Raw genomic sequence first — 12,185 nt, 5'->3', positions numbered from 1 at the left:
AAAAAAAGAGAAGTAGTACTGAATTCTCTCTTCTCCAACACTGTATCATGACAAATCATCCACTATCAACTTCCTCTCATGCTGAGATTCAAAAAATGGGAAAGCTGGCCACTGTTAAATTGGATTTTGGTTTTAATGAGTTTGTATGTTACTTCTTTCTGAACAAGTAAAACTCTTTACAATAAATTGTATACATTTCACTATTAGGAGAAGTAAACCTAAAAGCTAAACACTGAAAATCATTATCATAATTGATAAGCCTGCCTAAATGGCTAAGAACCAATGAGCTGAAACCAATTATGCAAAGGCTAGAAGGGGATTTTATAACATGGCCTGCCATTTTAAGTAGGCTGGTTATTTCTTACTCTGTGATCACATATCTTACCTTTAAGGAGCCATACAACTTTCTGAAGCTACAGTTCTGCCTACCAGTTGCCTAACCCAGCTTGCCTGGCCTTATGTACTGATCAGACAGCAATCTCCAAATTTTCTGGTTGATACACATTTTGATTTCCTCCCATTTTCCCTGGTTCATATGCTAGGATACAAGCACTGTTTTAACTAAGCATTGTCCTTCCTCCACTCTTCTCCAAAACAGAATTTAAGCAAAAAAGATCAACAACCACCTAAAAGGCCCTGCTGCAGCAAAACAGTTTCCAGACTTCCACGCAGCTTCCAAGCAGCAGCAGCAGGTTTTGCACGGTGCTGTCAGTGTGGAACGTGGCTTCTTATGGTTACAGAGACAGCCTGAAGGCTGGAGGGAGGAGGAAGGGCTGGCACCTAAGAAAGACACCCAGCAGATCACACACCGGGGTAGCACCACACTGAATAGTGACACCAGTATATTGTCTTACAGTAACTATGGCAACTGGGAGGCAGTGAGTTTTTACAGATCCCCAATATTGATACTACCAACGTGTAGAATACACATCCAAATATTATTCACTGTGAGAAAGAAAAAAGAAGGAAAAAAAAGGTGTTTCATTGTTGTTATTGCTGCTTTCCTCAAAAAACACTTTTTTTTTTTGCCATAAAATTAAAGAAAGCAATACTACATCATGGGTATCTATGTATTTGAACTTCCTTTGGTAAAATTTTCTAGACACAAAATCTGTTACAGTAACAGCTAAGGAAGCAACTCTTAGCTTTTTACCCAACAAAGTTGAATGCAACAAAGTAACCTCAAAATATGATCAAAAATAGTTTAAGTTTAGAGCTTGCATGAAAAATTTGGAGATTATAGACTCCTTTAAAATATGTACAAACCATTTAATAATTTCAGAGTACCTTTTTGCCATATTTAAATGCTCAAAGATATTGCATTTATTACTGCATATTTTGCGCTTTCTCTTGCTCTTTTTGAACAATGAAGAAGTTATGTACTATTAAAAGCACTACCTGTAAATTGGCAGCTTGTGCTAATTAGAAGGGACTAGTTTACTGAAAACCTGTACTGGCAGCTTAGATCTAAAATTGAAAATTAAGGAAAGAGCCTAAACCCCAGTCCTTTGAAGAGGTATCAAGAAAGTTCTTCCTTTCTCTACTTTCAAATTATAGAACTGTTTCAAAAGGTCTGTCTATATGAAATAAAGCAACATCAAAAATAGTCTGCAAATCAAAAAACACAAAATAAGAAAAGTAACAGCATTCTTATGACCACTATACCAGACAACAGATTAATAAGAACAGCCAAACAAATATTTGAATATACAATGTTTTAGAAACAAGCTTTTGAAAAAAAACTTTCAGAATGAATTTCAGAAATTTGAACAGTTAAACTCCGTTGGCAGTGAGCAATGCTCACCATCTTCTAATTCCTAAGTTAGAGTTCTTAAGAATCTATAATTAGGTGAATAAGCACAAACAACATGAGAAGACTTCACCACAAGACATGGAACATGAACCATGGGTTCATGCAACTTCTTAAACAATTTATAAACTGACAAAACACACTGGAGTTGTATTAATTGGGAAACTGGCTGGAAGTAAACAGCATGAGAAAAGCAGTAGTTAAAAATTTCTAGAATTAAATTGGTTTGCAATCCATAAGTAATTACAAGAAAAACATTTTAAATATTTTAGTTAGCCTCTTACAAGGACAAGGATGTATCTTTTAAATCATATCACACTAGGCAGACAATTCTAAGTGAAAGCATTCCCCTTCATTATGATGTTATATATTCTATTAAACCTTGTTTTGCAGATTGAAAAACTGGATCTTGGGGCAGGCTGTTAAAATATCTTCTCAATCAAAACTCTTGACTTTCTAACAATGATTCCAATTAAGAATATTTCTTATGTATTTATAATATGTATATCCTAGTGGCTTGGTACAAGAATGAATTTCTGGGGAATTAAAAAAAAAAAAAAGCAGCAGAGTTTTCCATCGAAATAACATCAGATAAACAACAATATGTTAAGAGATGCAGCCATTCTAAATATAATGTGCATTTACTGGGGGTGAAATATTTGCCATATTAAAATTGGATTATTATCCCTGTACAAAAACATGGATTTCTATTTACATGATAAATACAGGCTAAAGAGGTTTTTTTTACCACTTCCTTTGATAAGCTGTTCAAACAATTAACACCATTACTTAGGAAGCTAAAAGCTTAGCTGACAAAGAAATGGGAAAGGGGAAATATTTATAATGTGAATGAGATCAGACATTATACCGAATATAAAAAAAAAGATAAATTACTTCAATAACTACCATTTTAAGAAGGAAAAATATAAAGTTTGGAAAGAGAATTTATTGCAGTGGTTATACAACAGATCCTTTTAAAGCACTGTGATGCTTAAATGAAAACAAAATGTCAGACTTCCGTTCCTTTACTGATATTATCCACATTCAGTTGGTGAGGTTTTGTTTGGGTTGTCATTAAGTAGCTGTTGGACTGAATTCTAGTCCTTAATTCACTGTTTTAGCAAAAATTGTTTATGTTCGAAGTTCATCCACATCCTACAGAATTTGATATGTGTTTAACCAGAAAAGGTGGATTTATTTCACCAGCTGCTGTGTACTCAGTTTGTTACACAGAAATAGCAGTCAAAAGTACAGTTCAGAAGAGCCTTTGAAATGGCATATCCTATACAACAAAAATACTTAAATATAAAACTAAACCTTAAATCCAGAAAGTGCTATACGTATTGTTTCTGTTCTCTGAAGAAATGTCAACCTGTAAATTTTGAGCAAACCTGAAGATTAAGCAATGATATGTAAGTAACCACCTACGGTTTCATTCTAATTTGATTTCTTCTCAAAAACAATTGTTCTATATAGAAATTCAGTATATTTAATTCCCTTCTTTGCTTAGATAACTGTATCTTCACATGCAAACCACAGCTTTTCAAAGTAAAACAGGCCTAGCTTTGCTTATATCCACTCACACAGCAACTTGCATTTTTTCCCTTGTCATCTTTCTCTGATTTCTTTTATCTCTGCTGTACAATTTTTGGCATGGTGTGACCTGAACTTTTTAAGTGTTAAAAATGGAGTCAGGCTGATAACACATTTTCTGGTTTGTTTTCAATTCTTCCTTCATATTTCTTTCACATTCTCTTTTCTCTCTTAATTCAACATCAGACTGACAGGCCCAGAAAATAGTAAACTCTTTCCTACCTACAGCTGCTAAATAAGAAACTACCATAATTTTTTTAGTGGTAGTCTTTTCTTCTAATTTTTTACAGTTAGGGTTTTTGTGTTTCCTTCATATCCTTCCTGCATTTAACATGCAGGAAGGATATGAAGGAAAATGGAAACATGCTTTTTTATTTTTACCTGGTATTGTTATATGCTTCTGCAATTCCTTCAAAGTCAGTTCTATTTGTACAGAGAGCTCAGCTCCTTACAGGTTTCCCTTGGAACCCTCTTTTTAGTATGTAAAATGACCATCTTTTACTTTCTGTCCTTCAACTAACTGATTCAGAAAGGTCAAGACAAACTGGGGAAATAGTCTAGAACTGAAGAAAAAACAGATAAGAGAAACAAAAATTCTAACAGTAATAAAAACATACAGGGACAGATTAAAGAAATTGAAACTGTTTAATGTGCAAAAGAGAAAGAGAGCATTATCATGTTCAATTATATAGAAAGAAGCTGCAAAGAGTAAGAGAATATCACTTTCCATATATTCTTGGCACAAAACAAAAGAAATATTTCATTTAAATTACTTACAAGTCTTATCAGACACTTGAAGAAAAAATGTTAATAGCAGTAACTGTTGAGTACGGATGAGGTCTCTTTGGGAAACTGTGAATATATTAATTGGCATCTGATAAGAATGATTTGTGTAGCTCATCCTGCCTTTGGGAACAGCAATAAAATAGGTAACCTCTCAAGGTCTTTTCCTTCTACAACACTACCAAAACTAATTCATTTCTCTGATTTGTCCAGCTCCAGGCAATTAAACCACTTTATCAAGATTGTCAAAGCCTCATCACACATTACTCTTTTAGAAAGAAGGCTGAATAACAGGCAGGCCATTAGCCACTTACTTGATTTCACTGATAGGTACTTTCCTCTGTGCCAGCTGTTCCACCATCCCTTTTTCTTCTGAAGGAAGCAATACTAACAAAGCTTCACCACCTTCTTTGTACCTGAGCAAAAGGGAAAAAAAAAAAAGAAACCTCAAGCAAACATGAAAAAATTACAGTTTTTGCTGATGTTTTCAATAGCCAATGAGATATTTCATTTGATTCCTTATAAGCAGTCCAAATAACAAACAAAGCCTCTCAAAACCTCTAACGTAACCAAGGGAAAAGAAGAGGCAAACCAGTTAAGTGACTTGCCAATATCCCTACTTAAGCTGATTTTAAAACTACACCTGGAGTTCTAAATATCTGGGGCTAAGTCATGGATTCAGACCAGTGAATCTTTTCTTCCCTCAGTCTGAAATATTAGTAACAAATAGCACTTGATCAAAGTGTATTTTCACTACAGGACTAGAAAATCCAGCTACTTGCAGTCAGCATTTGCCAATAGGTAAGGTTTAACACTTGGTAAAAACTGATTCTCTTTGCATATCCTGCAAGCCAAACACATAGAAAGGTTACAAAAGGGTAAATGCCTTGGTCTCAAAGAACAAGTCCTCTTTACATGTTCAGTAAAGGCTAACAGGTCACAGTGACATCCCCGAAAGCATAAAAATAGGAGTGCTTTCATTTACAGAAGCAGTTTCAAGATGCAAAAGAAAAGATACAATCGGATTGATCCCATAAGAATGTATCTAGCATTCATTCTTCAGTGCACTTAACAGCTGTATCAAATGCAGATGAGCTGGTAATTACTCAAGATACATGGTTAGCAAAGACATTAAAAAAATCAGCTAATTTATGCTTAAAGCATCTTCTTGAGCATTTTCTCTTTGTGCAAGAAAATATCAGTTCCTGCTTTTGGCACATTTACTGACTTCAGGACATTCATGTGGAAAAAGTACCCAACAGCATTAGTAAACAAACACAATGGGTTGAAGTTCTACTGGAGAAGTGGGTAACGATGAGCTTGCAGGCACTAAGTCTGTATCTACTGTAGCACATACACTGTTTCCTTGTTTATATTTACAAATACTTCTTAAGAGTACAGATTGATAAGAAAATACTGCACAGTCCTTCATTACAAAAAAAAATTCCAACTGGATTTCAGAAATATGCCAGAATTGGACAGAATTCAATTCATAACTAACAGATGAGAGCAATGTGTAGGACAAAGCAAAACAAGACTGCTAAGTTGGTTTGTAGAACAGCTTTAAAATCCCTTCTTTAGGAAGGCCAGGGAGCACAGAAGGATGTTCTCAGGCACATCAAACATGAATCATACCATTATAACTGATAAAAATCATTTCTAGTGGAATACAGGGAGCCCACAATTCTCCAAGGATAAACAGTTATCACTTGGCAAAAACAGTACTACCGAATTGTTTGAAAACTATAAACACTATCTGTCACAGCACAGTAAGCAATGCAAGTAGAAACAAAATCTGCAGTTAAAACAGTCTGACAGCTTTTATTACAGCTTTCTGCTTTCATTTGATGAATTTGAAAAATCACAACAAAATGCTCTTGGATGCCTGGGATTTTTCTTCCCTCAATGCTATATATGATGGGCTTGGAAACCAACTTCTGAACATAATCTACAAGTGTCAAGTAAATGTTTCATCATGAATTTTAAGCTTTACATTCGAGATTTTGAAATTTTACATGGAAATAAAACTAATACAAGAGAAGAATCTCTGTTACATGCCAACATCAGGTAAATTTACTGATTATACATGGATTGATAAGAGTGCTTTGGTACTGTACAAAAACTGTAATTATTTAAATCCATTTCATTAGTAGACCTACAATATTCTTATTATAAAAAATATCACCTTGTACAATCTTTCTAAAAAAGAGTTCTAAAGCAATGTATATGTTTGTCTTAAGGAAATTTATTATCTTTACCAAGCATGTTGTCCCTGCTAACCAAGCACCCCATGAATGTTTGCACTCTTTATACAATAATTAAGGTTGGGAAGAACTTGCTTACATAGACCAAGTGCACTTTTTATGAAAGTTCTGTGTGTTTCAACCCAACCAAATTACAAATTATATACCCCCAAGGTGGGCACCTGTTGGACGCTGCCACTACCTGAACAAGCAATGAATTCCTGGAAAGCTACTGAACCTTAGAGGACTTTGCATTTTATTGTAAAAAGTGATGATCACACTACCAAGACAGCCAATTACTGATCAAAAGAACTCAAGCTTCTAAGAGCACTGTTGGAAAGAAGGATGAAAATATTCTCTTTTATCTACCAGACAGGAAGACAGAGATAATATTGCTGCCAATACCAGTCTCACCAATTTAGAGTACGTAATAACGCAGTTCTGCTTTTCTCTCCAAAGCAGATAATATGAAAGGATAGGACTCCAACAAGAGCTATGTGAATGATGTGGTATCTGCAAAAAATGTCTGTAAATCTCTTGACAAACTTTGTCATTTGTCAAGAAAAGTCTTGATTGCACTGTGTAAACATACAAATGATGTTTTTGGATTCCTTCAAGTTAGCCAAAGACATGGATTTGTGTAGTTTTGTTGTTCGTGGTATTTCTTATCCCAGAGTGCCTGACTTGGCATTATTATATTGTTTCTGTATCATATCTCTTTTATTCAGTGCACAAAACACTGTGAAAGGCCAGTGTCACAGAAATCAAGAAGAAATACTCAAAGGGCAGAGAGTGCAGATATCTTCTCTACAAGCCACAAAACTAAAATCAGCAATGATACAGTACAGGAAAAACCATTCTATGCTTGTTTTGTTTTTATAGCTTTCCAGCAGTATCCACAAGGCCACTCTGAAAGAGGATGCAGGATCAGATAAACCTTCACTCTAACCCTTAAAAGTTGATTTTTTTGTTATTAGTGCTAAACTCATTGTATGCTGAGTCAGTAATTGCTTCATAAAGTACAAATCCTAAAGGCACATTCCATAGGTAATTCACCAAAAAAGTCAAGCATTATATCCCGTATCTATGAACACCAACTATTTCAATGTTTACATTAAGTCTTGCAAAGCCTTAATGTAGACAAAGTAGTACCACAGCTAAGTAAAGAAACAACCACATGAAAATATAGCTCTGGAAAAGAGAGGTTTTCAAGCACCTCTACTTTCTCATCTTTTGCCACCTAGTAAAGGAAAAAAAAGCAACATGGAAATATTTCTCAGAGCTATGTCTTCAGAAATTCTAAAGGACTAAAAGACATCTAGTAACTACTGATGCAGTGCAATCCTCTCCAATACATGTTTTGGAAACATTCTCGTTCAAATGCCAATAGTTTAAAAACATTTGAAGTTAAGGAGGAATAGTCTTTGCCCATTTTATACCATAATCGTGACTCAGTTAAAACAAACAGTTTAATAACAACACTGTTCTTCAGAGTTAAACACAGAAATGAAAACATCACAGAATTGATGAAGCTAAAAACCAAAGGACCTTAAATGCCATCTGGGAAAGTTTGTATCTCTTCAGCGGATGTTCAATTAAAGAAAAGAAAACAAAACAGCCTATAAAAAAGGTTTTGTTGGGCAGAGTATTATCTTATTTCTCAAAAAAAAAAAAAAAAACAACCTCATAATGTGCTAATCAGAAAAATATTGTGTTAAACATCAACTCAAGAAGAGAGGCTTCAGTGCAAAACTTAAGTTTTCCAAAGTGTTCCCTCTGTGTTCCTTCTGCATTATTTCATACTAAAAGCTTCCATACTGGCAAACTTAGGAAAGAACAAGCTACTAAAAACTGGCATAAACTATAACAAGAACAATTAGACCTGTTCAAAATGTGTTTCCATTACAATGCCTAAATCACAGGAGAAAAGAACACCCCTTATTATCTTACAGGAACAAAGTACTCCACTAAAGTAAACAAAGAAACATCTCTGTAATTATTTCCAGCACACAGATAAACTGTTTAAACCTTTACAGATCATAAAGCAATGAAGAAACAACCTTGGTTACTGTAGTTCTTCAGCAGGAGGACTTCTGCAGATGAGGCAATATTCAGATGTCTCCCTATTTTTGCCAACTGCAGCTTTCAAGTTGTCCCTCATCACCAAAACCAAACATCTGTCCTAAAATGCTAATTTACTCTGGTGATTTATTATCCAATAAGTATGCACTTTGACTGTGCTGAAGAAAAGTAAATTAAAAACCTGAACGTAATCAAACTTTCTTGGACTGTGTAATAATTGATGATATCCTGTCATCTCTTCAAGGTGATCAAGACACCAGAGAAGGGACACATCTTTGCACTGTGATCTTAATAGTCTCTAAGGGCATATGATTTATTTCAAGTCCATGGAAAATTGCATCTTACTTGCAGAAAGTCTTGGGGGAGAAAAAAATCACTTCTAGTTCATATCTGCCTTGTTTTCTAGAGTTTACTGACTTAAATATGTTTAAAGGAGGCAAACAACTTCTCTCTGCAACTCAATCATGACTTACAAGCAGGAAGCTGTGAAAATCATCATTAGTGCTATAAAGCAAAGGGTTATATTTACAGTGACTGCAGATGAGAAAAAGAAAGATGCCTACAATCAAGAGCAAGTGCCAAAGGCAGACAAAAAGGAAGTGGGATAAATTACTTACAACTATGTGGTAGTAGCTAATTTCAAGTAGAGAAAAATGGTTTTAAAATGTTCAGAACACCATTTCCTTAGCAAAGAAACACAGTGTTGCCAAATAGCTTTACTTGATTAAAAAAAAGGAATCTGTCTTAAACTTCTAAAAATCACTCTGAGCCAACAGCCAACAGCTGGTATCAAACACGAAGAAAAGAATGGCAATAGTCCAGTGAAGACAGGATAAGGAAAAAATGGTTTTCATGCAGGCCAAATAGACACTCAATTGTTACCTAATTTTAACCTATCTTAACCCATCCGTGATAAGATCCAATCAACAGCTACATATATCCCTAGGCAATACCATTAAAACAAACAACATTACCATTATCACAAAGGCAATAAATGAAAACATACCGATTGTTAATCAATTCCACCTGGTCAAGCAGCTAGATTTGAGCTTGTTCTAATTAATTCAGAGTACTTCTACATCCCTGCCGCAACCATTGTAACATACAGTTCAGTCAAATGCACCACATTTTAACTGTGTGCACATACATGAGTGACATATGTGACATACGAGTTGTGGTCACAACAGAATAAAAAACAGGAATGGGAACCATCTCATGATGGTCATCAGGCACCAGTGTTCTGCTGTAAAAGCAAATATCAGGTAGGAAAAAAGTTATGGAAAAGGAACTGTAAGGATAAGGTGAATGGATATGCAGATCTTATTGGAAATGTTATACAGGTTGTCTCGAACAGATGTACTACAAGACGTTCCCTAATGTTTGTATTTCAGAAAACGTATGTTGATTCCAAATTTCCAGAGTTAAAGGCAGTATTTCTGCTTTGTTTGGCAAAAAAAAATCATCTATTTTAAAAACTGGCAAAGAAGGAAACAAAGGATGAGATAATCATAAAATTTGGCGGAGGAGGGTTACAGATATAAAGATACTTGCATAACAGTCTCCACAATTGAAGTATTTCCCATTATAGAAAATATACAGGAAGTGATAACGTTTTTGAAGATATTTACCACACATGAACATGCAGGAAAAATAAGTACATTTTTTTTTTTTATATTTTGGACATCACAGATTTACCACCATATTCAAAAACAAGTATTTTGTGTGGTTTTTGGTTTTGTTTTTTTTAATCTGTAACTTGACTAGGTTAAAGATCTAATTTTAGTCTAACTGGGCCAGCATGGATAGCATCAACATATGTTGTCATCTTATCTGTCAAAAGACATAGAAGGAAATAAGGTATCATTGCAAAATTTGTGAGCTTAAATCAAAGCCCATTTCCAAAAGTACCACATTCCAATCCAACAAGCCACCTTCAGATACCTTTAGCACTGCTGAAACTCTCCACAGTAAATCTTTTCAAAGGAAGGAAACTGGGCACTAGGGACACCAGATCAACTGCTCAACTATCTCATTCTCACGTGGATCAAATCTGCTAGAGATTTACCAGAAGCAAATAAGAGACTGCACTCCTCAAAATGCTGAAGTCAATAAGTTAAGCATTTGGAATAGCATCAAAACCAATCCAAATAAATGTGGCTGATTTTGCATGTGCATGATGATACACTCTAATTATATATTTTCACTCTTCTTCTAATGGACCATTTGTTTATCATACATACTTGCAAAACTATAAATACAAAACTATTGAATAATTACTTCCACTGCAAAGCCAAGTTACTGATTATGTAAGGCAATCATTTATTCACTACATACCATTCACACCCTTCTCAGAACAGAAATAATCTGGACAACTTGATTTTGCAAAAATAATGCTCTTTAAATCTTTGCATATAATCTTAGTTTCAATAAACAATCAAGAACAAGACTATTTCATCATGCAGAAAAAATGGTAAGCAAAATACAAAAAGCAGCACAGACTCCTGTTTCTCTAGCAAAGATTTACCCCTGCAAAGACTGAAAAAAACAGTAGTGAATTATTAGCTAATAACCTAACACTCACACTTAATATAAAATAGATTAGGATAAAAGTTAGCATGACTAAAATTCTACTATTTCTAGTATATAATTTATATTTAATTTTGAAAGTGTTTTCAAGTTTTTTAAAACAACTACACAAGTGAAGGAAAAAGCATTCAATTGATGTAGGCATTTGTCTGTGTTGCACATTTTTTGTATAATGGAACAATGTAAGACATGTAAAAATATATCCAAAACATATCAGAATGGATAGTTTTATTCTGAGCAGATGTTTTAATCTGATACACACAACAAATAAATATGTTCACCCACACACTATCCTTTAACAAAGAGAAACTAATATCCATATTTACCCCAAGGGCTTCTACAGAATTCCGTTAATTCATATTTTGTTTTAAAACTCAACCATTAAATTTGACTGTATAAGCTATTATTTCTAAACATATTTCTTAAAGTAACAGTTTTAGGTCTCCAATACCAGGCTCAATTCAGGCAAAACTTTATTTCCAATCATACCACCTTCTGGGCCTTGTGACATATTGAGGACTGGTGAAATCTAAGCTTCAAACCAAGAAAACGGTATTTTTCCAGGCAGGAATAGGAAGAGTTTTATCTGCCATTTATTATAACTTCTATACTGCCAGGTTTCTTTCAAAATACAGGTTTGCTGTTTTTTTAAATGACAAATGAGCACAGAAAATAAATGCGTACTGGAATTTCTATCCCATCTACATGATCAATGGCCTCTTTCTGTAATATGCATTTCTGCTTAAAACAACAAATCTTTAATAAGACATCTGTGTGCACTGCAATCTGAAACCAGGCTGTACCATCTGCAGCAATCCTACCAAAGCAGCCCAATAAAAGTTACAGGAGACCCAGAAGGAGTCTTGAGTATTCATTCACAGCTGACCCAATGCAGCAGACAGCCAGTGTTCACTGCTAAGTCCTCGATTCACCCAGGAAAAGGAGAGTCCTCCCAGGGGTTGTGAACAGTCTGACATCCCACAGAGCATTTAAGCAACGAAATGTCAACTGGTTTCTTTTTTTTTCCTTTTGCTTTAGATCACTTCTGTTCTCCTCTGAATAGACCGTAGTTCAGTATCCCCGAAAAA

At 34.6% G+C, this 12,185-nt stretch overlaps 1 protein-coding gene across 2 annotated transcripts in view; it reads right to left on the bottom strand.

Moving 5' to 3' along the window:
• DDX10 (DEAD-box helicase 10) overlaps positions 1 to 12,185 on the bottom strand; it is a 267,130-nt gene that overhangs the window by 236,497 nt on the left and 18,448 nt on the right. For both annotated transcript variants that reach the window (XM_021529396.4, XM_085576092.1), the window contains exon 10: positions 4,501 to 4,602. In XM_021529396.4, coding sequence (XP_021385071.4) covers positions 4,501 to 4,602 — 102 coding nt within the window. The remainder of the gene's footprint in view (positions 1 to 4,500; positions 4,603 to 12,185) is intronic.

This window comes from Lonchura striata, chromosome 1, assembly GCF_050655825.1.
Source record: "Lonchura striata isolate lonStrDom1 chromosome 1, ASM5065582v1, whole genome shotgun sequence".
NCBI lineage: Eukaryota > Metazoa > Chordata > Aves > Passeriformes > Estrildidae > Lonchura > Lonchura striata.
The sequence above is the reverse complement of the archived record's forward strand: the minus strand, read 5'-3'. Positions and strand labels throughout refer to the sequence as shown.